Source organism: Strongylocentrotus purpuratus, unplaced genomic scaffold (assembly GCF_000002235.5).
Source record: "Strongylocentrotus purpuratus isolate Spur 01 unplaced genomic scaffold, Spur_5.0 spur5_scaffold_13, whole genome shotgun sequence".
Classification (NCBI taxonomy): domain Eukaryota; kingdom Metazoa; phylum Echinodermata; class Echinoidea; order Camarodonta; family Strongylocentrotidae; genus Strongylocentrotus; species Strongylocentrotus purpuratus.
This window is the reverse complement of record NW_022145598.1, coordinates 4,149,301-4,161,923: the sequence shown is the minus strand read 5'-3', so window position 1 is coordinate 4,161,923 and position 12,623 is coordinate 4,149,301. Positions and strand designations below refer to the sequence as shown.

At 36.8% G+C, this 12,623-nt stretch overlaps 1 protein-coding gene across 3 annotated transcripts in view; it reads right to left on the bottom strand.

Moving 5' to 3' along the window:
• LOC589137 (WASH complex subunit 5) overlaps nt 1-12,623 on the bottom strand; it is a 37,329-nt gene that overhangs the window by 22,744 nt on the left and 1,962 nt on the right. For 2 of the 3 annotated variants that reach the window (XM_030982747.1, XM_030982749.1), the window contains exons 2-15: nt 12,348-12,575; nt 11,605-11,711; nt 10,900-10,984; nt 10,279-10,379; nt 8,997-9,116; nt 8,105-8,177; nt 7,263-7,415; nt 6,709-6,822; nt 5,507-5,678; nt 4,883-5,007; nt 4,077-4,206; nt 3,388-3,500; nt 1,061-1,227; nt 439-514 (exon numbers count right to left, since the gene is read on the bottom strand). In XM_030982747.1, coding sequence (XP_030838607.1) covers nt 439-514; nt 1,061-1,227; nt 3,388-3,500; nt 4,077-4,206; nt 4,883-5,007; nt 5,507-5,678; nt 6,709-6,822; nt 7,263-7,415; nt 8,105-8,177; nt 8,997-9,116; nt 10,279-10,379; nt 10,900-10,984; nt 11,605-11,711; nt 12,348-12,572 — 1,761 coding nt within the window. In that variant the 5' untranslated portion in view covers nt 12,573-12,575. Of the gene's footprint in view, nt 1-438; nt 515-1,060; nt 1,228-3,387; nt 3,501-4,076; nt 4,207-4,882; nt 5,008-5,506; nt 5,679-6,708; nt 6,823-7,262; nt 7,416-8,104; nt 8,178-8,996; nt 9,117-9,646; nt 9,696-10,278; nt 10,380-10,899; nt 10,985-11,604; nt 11,712-12,347; nt 12,576-12,623 lie in introns of those variants that run through there. The other variant, XM_030982748.1, reaches the window with a different exon arrangement.

Genomic DNA, 12,623 nt, shown 5'->3' with positions numbered 1-12,623 from the left:
CCAATGTAATTTCAACAAGGAAAATAGAAAGAATGAGAGAGTTTGGATGAATGTCATAGTGCCAAGTACAGGTATTGTTAAAAAAGATAAGATTTCAGCTTGGATTTAAAGGTCTCTAAGGAAGTTATGATTATCAAATTAAATGGTAAATTATTCCAAAGAGAAGGTGCTGCAGCTGAAAAGGCCCTTTCACCACAGGCTACCAATGTCTTGGGGATCTTAACAAGATGCTGGTGATTTTAGACTACGAGCTGGTGTATAAAGACATAAAATAACACAAATTACACAAAATTTACACCTTTTCCAACAATCTGAAACCCCTTATCTTACTGACAACTGGATTATTATTTCATTCTAACAGGGACCAATTCTAATAGGGACCAACTTTTTTTAATTGACTACAGGAGTCAATATAAAAGAATTCCTTGAATGAATTACCTTGAGGAATGTAGCTCTGAGTTTGATGACCAATGCTGGATAGTTCTTGATCCCCTGCTGCATGAAAGGTGTGTAACTAAAGGGCGAACAGAAACAGGTTGACAAGAAACAGCATATAAAGGTTCATAAGGTTCATCCTATTCATAAGGTCCATGATTTATACAATTTATGTTTAAAATGTTCATAAGGTTAACAATGTTCTTAATATACTTAATATACTTTATGTATACTTCATGAATTTCATGAAGGTCCGTGATGTTCAATTAGTTTCATAAGATTTACAATGTTCAAAAGGTCCATGATCATGATGTTCAATTAGGTTCATAAGATTTACAATGTTCAAAAGGTCCATGATGTTCAATTAGGTTCATAAGATTTACAATATTTAAAAGGTCCATGATGTTCAATTAGGTTCATAAGATTTACAATGTTTAAAAGGTCCATGATGTTCAATTAGGTTCATAAGATTTACAATGTTCAAATGGTCCATGATGTTCAATTAGGTTCATAAGATTCACAAGATTACTACATGTAGATGGATGCACAAGGTTCTACATTTTAATGAACTCTGAGCAAATATAGCTGGAACAAATTTTACATTACCAGGACTAAAGGGACTTACTTATCAATGATCTCCCAGGCGTATGACACATCAGCAACGATCTGCATGGTGATGAGAACCTCCTCCTTGATGTTAATTGTCCGGATCATCTGGTGGAGGAACTTCCGGGTCTCCGCAAGGAACTGACGCACCTGCAGGTTTGCTTCCAGCTGGTGGAACTCTTGCACCTGTTGATGTTACCATGGAAAAGAAGAATTTGTAATGAATGACCATAAATTTGGTAGATGTCCAAAGGTGTTGTTGTCCAGTTAGAGAACAAATTCAAGAGATTTCATTCCAATATCGTTTTTCCTTCCAGAACTGTAAGGAAATGTTATATTATAAATGGTTCATTCATTTGACCTTCCATCCAAGGATTGAGGGTTTGATTCCCAGTCCATCAAAAAAATTTACCTTTCACCCAGGTGTAAATGGGTCAGCACTCAAAATACACGGGGGCGATTCGCACCCGTGAGCTACATAATCGCCCCGTCAGGTTGCTCACGGGGGTGATTGCAAAATTAAAAATCGCCCCTGTGGAATTATAAAATAAAGATTATCTTTTCTGTTATAACTTTAACACAATATTGAGTTTCCATTTTCAAACCTTAAACCAATGAAATGGAACTTAAATTAGCGTGCAAGATTTCTTGTTTTATGAGTAGGCCTATTATTACCAATTCAGCTCGCAGTGCAGTGCAGCCGTTAGCAGTGGTTATAGGCATACTGCGCCGTTAGTAACGATATGTGTGCATGCTGCCACGCCATCTCTGCTGGAGCTGGAGGCGATCGCGCAAGGGCAGAAACATGGTCATGGAGAAGTTTTTCGTTGTGAAAGCGTTAACCCGCTGAAATCTGGTGATTTCAAATGACCAGCAAATAATGAACCTCGACCAGTAAATCAATATTAGGGACTTTTAGATTTGCACAAGAACGTGGACTTTAACGTGTGACCTCCTTTTAAGGCAGTGCCAGTGCTTAAAAGGACGTCACATGTGACTGCCAGTGCCTTAAAAGGACATAACACGTCCACGCAAATCTAAAAGTCCCTATTGAGAAGAAGAGGAAGACCAAGATGTCATGGAATGATATGGTAACATGGCCAGATCTACAGGGGGGGGGGGTTAGGGGGTTTATCCCCCTCCTCCCCATTCTGATAATCAACATTTGTTCTGGTATCATATGTATATACGCATAATACAACTGATCTTTATGATTTCTTAACGTGACATAGCTTCTTCTCCCCCTGCAAACAAAAAAGAAAACAAGGTTATTTAATAAAAGGATCATGCGACAAATAATCATTGTGATTCAAATTGATGCAAGGATTTTTTTTGAATAAGCAATGCTTTTCACCAGAATCTTCTTTGTAAAAACAACTTTTACAACTCTCAGCCATGCAAATCTGCCACTGTGTTGTAAGATCACTTTCAGATTAGGAGAAGTGTATTCTTTAATGAGTATTTTACATTGAATGGAACGTCTCAACTCAGTAAGCATGGCTGAGATTTGTAAAAGTTGTTTTTACAAAAAAGATTTGGGTGAATAGCAGTGCTTATCAATTTGAATCACAATCATTATTTGTCGCTTAATCCCTTTTAATGACCTTGTTTTCTTTCTCGTTTGCAAGGGAAGAAGAAGATATGTCACGTTAAAGACATCATAAAGATCAGTGTTGTATGCGTATATATTATATACACAGGCCAGTAACAGCTATGTACATGTAGCTTGTAAATTTGTAAGAGGGAAAATGCTGATTGAAATGATAATGATGAAATAGCAAATAATTGATGAGTATCATAGGTACCAATTCAATGGATATTTGTATAAAAAAGAGCCCCCGTCAGTACTTAAAGAGCCCCCGTGAGAAGGCTCACAGTGGCTTTTTTTTGGGGGGGAAGAGCCCCCGTGGACAAAAAAATAATTTGAGCCCTGAAATGGGTAATTGAATTGCTAGAGACCCACATAGTTGGCTGCTTGGCTGTAGCTGGGGTAATAACATTGGAGCAATAGGAGCGTCATGCCCTGACAGACATGTGCACTTTACAAGAAACATCCATTTTAATTTTGATTAACTAAAATTTATCTTTAAGTGGACATTACCTCTTCCAAAGCCTTAATAAGTTGTACATGTATGATCTTTTGTTCCGCTGCTGTAGAGTCATCATAAGGCAGGGATGAGATCTAAAACATATGTTGACATATGATCAATATCTGGGGATTCTAGGATAACTAGCCCTAGACTACAGACAACTACCACCTCAGATAAGTATGCCCTGGAAAGCTATGCCAGTATTATGAAGTCATGACATGGAGGTCATCATTCCGCAATCAAACTGGATAATTACCTCTTCCAAAGCCTGAATGAGTTGAATGATCTTCCTTCCGGCTGCTGTAGAGTCATCGTAAGCGAGGGATGAGATCTGCTTCGACATGTCACCAAACCAAGCCTGCAGATTCTCTGAACATATTCAAAAATGAAAAGAACATATAATATTTGATAACCAATCTGTGTAAAGATTCCCCTTTGTCAAGCATTGTTGCATCACTTTTTGATAAAAAATGTTATGAATTATACAAAATACATTAGGGGAAGAGTTGAATTTAAAAAAATGACACACAAATTAAAGCACTTTAATGAAAAACATGAATTCAACAGCATTAAATTGGCAACACATAGTGGGTTGTGATTTGCTTCCTACTGTTCAACGACAAAAGGCAATTTTTGTTGTCTTATCTAAACCTTATTCACACAGATTCAAATAAATAAATCTTGTTCAAGAATAGTACTACTGAACCAATTGCTGGACCAAGAATTACTCACTACATTTCTCCCCTCTGAAACAGTTAAGAGTGCATGGAGCCTCACAGGTAAGTTTGTTCCCATGTAAAAATACAGGTAAATCATGAAACAAGGCATTTTCAGTCATAATGTAACACATGTTCATTAATTTTATGACAATTGTTGAAAACCTTAATGGTATAGAAGGGTAAACATATCCTGTTCCTATGTCAGGCCACATTTTCAGTTTCTCACCGTTTTTAACGACTCTTGTGAGCGGCTTGGTTCCAGAGAAGACCTCTGAGAGCTCGGCCATCCTCTCAACGCCTTCTGTCTTGTAGGTGTCCCATTTATCATGCTTCTCAACCAACATCTTCCTGAACATCTACATAGATAACACACAATGATAATCATTCATTCATGCAGGAATAACAACAATAATAATTATAACAACAACAATAATAACAACGATAATAATATTAATACTTGAACAACAATAATATTGATTATTATTATTAGAAGAAGAATAAAGGAGGAGGAGGAGGAAAAGGAGGAGGAGGAGATTTAAGAAGGAGAAGAAGAAGAAGAAGAAGATGAAGAAGGAGAAGAAGATGAAGAAGAAGAAAAATAGGAAGAAGAATTATTTTATTTTCTTCATCATTATACATCATGAACTTAATAAAAAAAAGTTAATAGTTTTATTTGTATTGCTCACATATCTACCCCAAGTGATGTCAAAGCACCTATATTGTCTATAGCCAATCTGCCATAATGCACTGCCATGTTACCAAAGCATATAGCAGTAACCAATGTGTTTAGACCAAGATTGGCAAAGTTTTTCTTTCGAAAACAGAAGCGGGCATCTTGACTGTAAACATCATTCCCATGAAATAAGTTCTATGCCCAATGTTACAATGAAACAACACACCGCCAGTCAACATGCACCTGTTCCTTTAGAACAGTTGTACTACTGCTTTAACCCGTTGCCTACTGGGACCGGGTGGTTTATGTATTAAACCTATGGAGAATCAGAGAATTCAGTTGTCAAGGGGTTAGCTTACCTCTTTGAGTTTGAATTCTAGTTGAGCAGTGTTGAGTAGACACTCAAACATCTTCTGAGGACTGTACTTGCCCTCCTGTACAAGCTGCTCTCTTATCTGACGTACTTTCTTGTTATGGTCCCATGCTGTATGCATATCAAAGAAAAAGATGAAAAATCAATTTGTGATCAGAGTTCTATAGTATCATTCTACAGACACAAGTACTTTTACACTTCTACTGATCTTTAGTGTTTATTCACCTCCACAAGCTTGTGTAATGTTCACTTAAAATGACCCTTTTTTCAGTCTTAATTATCTTCTGGCACTTGTGTCTTTCTGTAAGAGGAAGAATGAGCTACCAGATTGTAAGGCTACATTAAATTATGATTGCTAAATTGTCTTGTTTCGCTTCTTTCAATAGTTATGTGCTTCTTGACAAATGTGGAATTTGAACCCGTACCTTGTGATCTACACTCTGGCGAGTAATCCACTAAACTACAATATGTACTTACGTCCTACTGCAGTATGCAGTATAAGCCATCTGATATAGTTCATTACCTATATAATAAAAGTACTGTCTCATCAGACTTCAATTGTAACTTATGTCCTGTTACCATGTGCAACCTTATTTCATCTTGTACTTACGTCCTTCTGCTGTGTGCAGCATGAGCCATCTAATGGTAACGTTGCATTCCCTGAGACAGTTCATGAGTTTGGGGATGTTGTCCAGGACATACTCCTCTGTCAGGTTTCCTTCAGTCAGGTAGTGCTTGGTCATCTGGATCAGCTGTTCTAGCCTCTTGTTGTGACGAATAGCCTGCAAGGAAGAAGAGGAGTTAAAGATAAACTTGAGTTCTGGTAAAAAAAGAAAATGAATTCTCACAGAATCTAACGAAACTTACACTGAATGTTCAAGATTACAAATAAATGTCATGTGCCAAACAATTTTGGAAGAAAATGTATACTGACTGAGTAATGAGCATAGAAAGATAAGGAAATCAGGGTAGTACTAGCCCCGACATCATGTGTGTTGTCCCATATACATCTATCTGTGTAAGTGATTGTTACTTTACCAAGACTCTGCCAAATTTATGATGATTTTGATGACTCTAGAACCTTGCATTACACACCATTACTTACATGCTATATGATCAACTTTTCTGATCCATTCCACATCTTTTCTTTCACAATTCATTACCAGTACTCAAGTTTATCTTTAAGTATTTCAATTTATCTCGTAACTATTTTCTCGGGCCGCACTTGAAGTATATCATGGATAGAAAGTTGTTATACCATGAAACCACAAACGTTTGCGAGCATGAAACTTTATTACATTGTTAGAGTGGTCATGACTTGCAAAACTTTCATGCCACAAATTAAGTCAGCAAACTCAAAATTTCATAAATTTGAGTAAAGTATCTCCATGAAAGTGACTGTTACTAACGGTTTGCAAAAGTCTCATGTCTCATCCCAATTTTAAAAATTCCTCATTTCTTTCATGTTCATCAAGATATTTAGGTATGTTTTTCTTTACAGTAAATTGCAATCAAAGTTTTAAAAAGTTTTAAATTGAATATTTCTCACCAGTTCTTGACATTGTTGAGGTCTTTGTGTTTTTAGTGCAGTTTTGGCTGCTTTATACAGCAAATAACTAAAATTTCAATTTCACTCCGATTTTAATTCCAATTTTAATTTCATTTCAACTTGGAAAATTTATCCCCAGACCTTTGACAATACTGAAGTCCAATGTGTTGTTGAGTGCTGTCTTTATAGCTTCTTCATATGGCAAATAAATTCAATTCAAAATTCTATTTTCAATTTCAATTCAAAATTGGAATATTTCTCACCAGTTCTTTGACATTGTTAAGGTCCAGTGTATTGTTGAGTGCTGTCTTGGCTGCCTTGTAAGGCTCCCATGCATCTGCTAGATTGACAACGATGCCCATGTATACAGTGATCACCTACAATGAAAATAATGAAAGTTTAACTTCACCTTCTGTGAAGGAATTATCCTCATGAAATGATTGTTATTAATACTGAAATATAAGTGCCAATATACTTGTGATACATTATAATCTTTACAACAATCACATTATTTTCTGTTAACCGTGAATAAATATGCAAATTTATCTGGAAATTTTAGATCTTTAAATAATTAATGAACATGTAAAAGTCTCATTTCGATTATTCGGAACAGGAACAGAGAGCAATATTTCTGCCCCAGAATGACAACTAAGTTGAAAACCCAGTCAGATGTTTAACCTGTCTTGACACATTTATAAAGAACAAGAAACACTTTTCTATAAAGATCATATTAAGATCATATTTTGTATGTCTCATCACCATTACCATCATCATCATCATAATTAATACTGCCAGTATTATTGTATAACCAACTGACCCAGTTATCGGGGAAGTGTTTATCAACAATCTCTCTCATCTTGGCCTGTTGTGAGTTGAGTGTATCGGGTGAGAAGAACATGATGACGTACAGCATGGCTGCCTGGGTGGACAGGGCTGTGCTACGATGCTCTGGCAAGGGGTACGCTGAGATCTGGAGGAATGCAAAGCACAAATAGTGTAAGGATTTGAATCTTTGCCTGGTATTCAAGCCCTTCTGGCTCTCTGCACACGGTACAATGCTTTGTCTGCTGTTTTCAAGATTTGTTTGCTTTACATGTATTTCATTGTGTCCATTGCTCTGCTCCATAGTACAATATTAATTTGATAAATCATTAAATCCTTAAATAGGGGTGCGTCTCATACACAGAGATTTACGATACTCTCTACTATAAAATTAATTAATCTCCTTTTTTGTATTTCCTATGTTTTATCCTACTCATCTTGTAATTTTGAGTATAAATCTTTTAATATGTGATTTCTTATTTTGCACTAGTGTAACACCTATGCAGAACTGAAACTGAAATCTTTGTGTGTGTATGTTTTGAATACAGTAAATTGTCTCAACCCTAGTGTTATCAGGTAGCTGACAAGATTTATTCCTTGAAATGCACTAGGCTTTGTGGGCCAAACGATAGAATTTTACCCATTTATGTTCTAGTACTTCTATTCTTCAACCTTTGACATATAATAGCTTTTATGAATTATTTAATGTCATGGATAGACAATGTGATTGATCCCTTTAAAACTTTTTCTGTGTCATATTGCTAAGATACTGAAGCATCCTATCAGTTTGATCACTCAATAACAAACAAATATTAAAAGAATAAATGGATTGCATACTTGGTTGTAGATGTCATCGGATCGCAACCTTCCCATCACCATAGCTATGAATGTTCTGCTGATAGGAATGCGTCTGCAATAAAAACAAAACAAGTGAATGAGTAAATTATATTGTGCATAACTTACTGGAAGTTAAAGTCCCTGGGATGACAGAGGATATACATGTACATGTATAATGATGTATGATTGTTATGTACAATTCAGCGCAATTAACACATTACAGCATTTTGTGAAGCCCACACCTGGACCAAATCTTATATCAAAGATAAAACAAACAGAATAAAAGATGAATGGCCAAAAAATAGGCTTGATGACCAAAATCAGCAGATGATGGAAATTCCCTCATAGGAAACCCCACCAGATTATCTTTGGTTATACATGTGCACAGAGAAACTTGTTTAAAGAACACCTGCTATAGAGACAACATGGTCATTGAAACCTGAATGAACCCTAAAGAGAGGCTCTTTGTAAGGTTAAAAGTCAAGGGGTGTGATTATCCCCTTCAAGATTTCAGCCGTGTAGTGACTGATCAGCGCAAACTTTAAAAACAAAAAGTTCATGAAACAACAAGATGAGACTTTCTTGCACTAAGAAGTAATCACACAAATTTCTAGGTAGTGATGCAATGTAATTTAGGATCAACGGAACCTGTATGTATAAAAGACTATGTGATTTTAAAGACTTCTGTTCTTGTTTTTCTAGAGCAGTTTTTTATTTAGAGGTTTTACTGTGCTTACTTGAAGTAGTCCTCTGGGTAGGTGGGGGATGTCTTAGCAATGGGGAAGGGGTGGTAGCAATGTAAATTAGGGTTAAAGGGACCTATAAATGAAGACTGTCCACTTTGCAGGCCTCTTTTACTTCTTTGTCTTGAGCAGTCTTTGACTCTACTTACTTGAAGTATTCCTCTGGGTAGTTTGGGGGTCTCTTAGCGGCGGGGGAGGGGTGGTAGCCAGTACTCCTCAGTAGCTTGCATACATCGTCCATGTTAGAATCTACTGATGCTCTGGATGCACTGTAATACATCACAAGAAATTCATACTTTAACAGGCATCAATCATTGATGTTACTATAGACGGGGGAGGGGTAGGGGGGGAGAGAGCGAGAGAGAGAGGGAGAGAGAGGGAGAGAGAGGGAGAGAGAGAGGGAGAGAGAGGGAGAGAGAGAGGGAGAGAGAGAGAGAGAAAGACAGAGAAAGGATGGAGAGAAATACAGAAAGGAAGACACAGAGAGACTTAAAATATATAGAGATAGATTAGGAGATAGAGAGAGGTAGAAAGAATAGTAGAGAAACAACGAAAACAATAACAGGATATCATGGAGTTGCCAATTTTTCATGTGATCTGCAAACTTTCAACAAAAAAATCACAACTACTCTATAATCACGTCTTTCTCACACTTTTACTTACATAGTTCTGTAATTTTTTATAGTTTACTTTACCTTACATCAACGTTTTATCATAGTGGATGTTTCCTTTACTGCCACACTTACTGGAATTTATGGTTCAATGTCAGACACTGTCACAATGTTTTTTTAAAACTTACCTATATCTGTGATAAGAGACAAGCATCCTCTCTCTGACCCTTCCTTCAATCCTCCCTCTCCCTCTCTCTCTCTCTCTCATGGTGCACCCGCAAGCCTACTGTATATCACAATGTTTTTCAAACTTACCTATATCTGTGATAAGAGACAAGCATCCTCTCTCTGACCCTTCCTTCAATCCTCCCTCTCTCTCTCTCTCTCATGGTGCACCCGCAAGCCTACTGTATATCACAATGTTTTTCAAACTTACCTATATCTGTGATAAGAGACAAGCATCCTCTCTCTGACCCTTCCTTCAATCCCCCTCTCTCTCTCTCTCTCTCTCATGGTGCACCCGCAAGCCTACTGTATATCACAATGTTTTTCAAACTTACCTATATCTGTGATAAGAGACAAGCATCCTCTCTCTAACCCTTCCTTCAATCCTCCCTCTCTCTCTCTCTCTCTCTCTCTCTCTCTCTCTCATGGTGCACCCGCAAGCCTACTGTATATCACAATGTTTTTCAAACTTACCTATATCTGTGATAAGAGACAAGCATCCTCTCTCTGACCCTTCCTTCAATCCTCCCTCTCTCTCTCTCTCTCATGGTGCACCCGCAAGCCTACTGTATATCACAATGTTTTTCAAACTTACCTATATCTGTGATAAGAGACAAGCATCCTCTCTCTGACCCTTCCTTCAATCCTCATATCAACGATCAACAGCATACAACCATACAGGTATAGAGCTTCACACTGCAAAGGAATACGAATTACAGAAATGGGTGAAATATTCATTGCTAAATGTGTAGTGACAATACTGAAGGCACACAGATACCTAACCCAGTGATGCTCAAGATGACAGCAAAGTAATCTTGATTTGATGCTTTGATAAAAAAGAGAGAAAAGATAGAGGAACCCCCCCAAAAAACAAACCAAAAAACAACAACAACAACAAACAAACAAACATACCTTATATGAAATAGTGAAAAAACAGTTTAAACAATATACTCTTTCTTGTTAATAATAATAATAATTATCCTTGCTTATATAGCGCCTAACACTTACTTTATCAGAAGTCTCTAAGCGCTCTACAATAATGCAGCATCATTACAGCAATGTAAATCAAAACGTGAAACAAAATATGACTCAAAGTTTACATTACCTCTGGGTAAAGTGAGCCAGCTATACTTTGCGATATATTCAATGAGGTTACCTAAATGAGCAAGAAATACATGTATATTGTTGCATCAGAAGAGTGGTATTAAAGTCTTACCATTAATTGTTTACCATCCTCATTGAGCAGTACAGTCTCTAGCGTTTGTTGAATGAAGACACCCTCATCAAGTTCTTCCAAAAATCTATTCACATAAATGACAAAAGGAGAGACAGACACATTAATATTTTTCATGTTCTCCTTAATATGTTAAAGAGAAAACCAAAAGTGTAATTTGGCCCTTGCAAGCTTTGTCACTGGATCAAATGGATATTATGTGCGAACCAGGGGCCAAGTTTCTTGAAACTGTCATATATCTAAATTTGGGGACATTCCATTGAAACATGTGTTAATTCTATATCACACGTTTCTATAGGATGTCTACGAACTTGATGTTTTAAGAAACTGGCCTTCAATAGGTAAGAGACCAACAGGGATTGGACAAACTGACAAGTGGACATACTGAAAAGTAAACAATGTGATGAAGACCTCAAAGAGGGTAGATGAATTGAGTTTAAACACAATGTAAGATGAGGAATTGGGTACCAGACCGATTGGCTTTGAATTAATTGGCAATTTACCATCTGCATAAGTATGTGGTTGATCAAGTTTGGAGTAATGGATAATTTTTCCAGATTGCAACTTCAATATTTTTTATAGAGACAGGCAGAAAAAGTTAGATGAACAAAATAACAAACAAAACAAAACAAAATGAAACAAAAAAAAAACATTTACAAAAATCAAAGATCAAGCCCTACACTGTACCTGTTTAGATCCATGACATATTTGTGGATGCTCTCAAAGGCGAGGTAGAAACGCCTCAGGATTTCCATGTGGTTCTCACGGAACATTTCATCAAGGTCTTGCAGTTCCTGAATGTAAGAGCCAGAGCGATTATATATAGAGATGAGCATTATTTGACGGTGGAATAAAGACGTGAAGTGCTACAACCCATACGCCACACACACAAATAAGGATAAAAATATGGAAACATTTCTTAAGTTACCAATGTTGTTTGCCAATGAATATTATGTGTCATCATTATGACATGTATACATTTGTTTTATAAGATTATGTTTTATTTGTTTTATGAAATGAAGTTTTCTAATATGATTTGAATAATGACCAGTCATTACCCAAATTATGCGCGATTATGCGTTAGGCAAAATAAATGCCTGGTCACGTGTACGCTTTCAACCAATCGTTTGATTAGGATCCACGTCATCATCTTATAAAATAGGCTATTTCCTCTCTCTCACTATGCTTTTTCAAAACAAAATTGTCAGAATGTTCACATTTTATATCAGGGCTCCACACTAACTCAAAGGAGGTCCTTTTAAAAAAAAATATTGAAGGTCTGTTTGCATGGATGCTCTATGTGAACTTCAAATTGTGGGTGTCAAGAGTTAAAAATTGAATGATCCTTGGTGGTGTTTAGCCCTGGTTATACAGCAGGTGGCTAAACAAAACAATGTAGCTTCCCCCACACAAGTCTAAATAATACTCACCGGCCTTGAATCAATCCTGTGATCATAGTAGTCAAAAGACTTGAAGTATGAAAAGTCAAAGAGAATATCTCCATATTTCATCTGATCATGCTTGTTGTCCAAGCGAAACACTGGTGGTACAAAGACGGAGAGACGTAACAGCTCTGCAATGATGGCATTCCCTCTTGAGACCAGCTTCAGGGCTGTCTGGCCACACTGGTTGTTGTCGGCTAAAAAGTCTCCCATTTTCTGCAATATTGTAAAAAAGAAAGTGACAGTATCGTTAATAAGGAACAA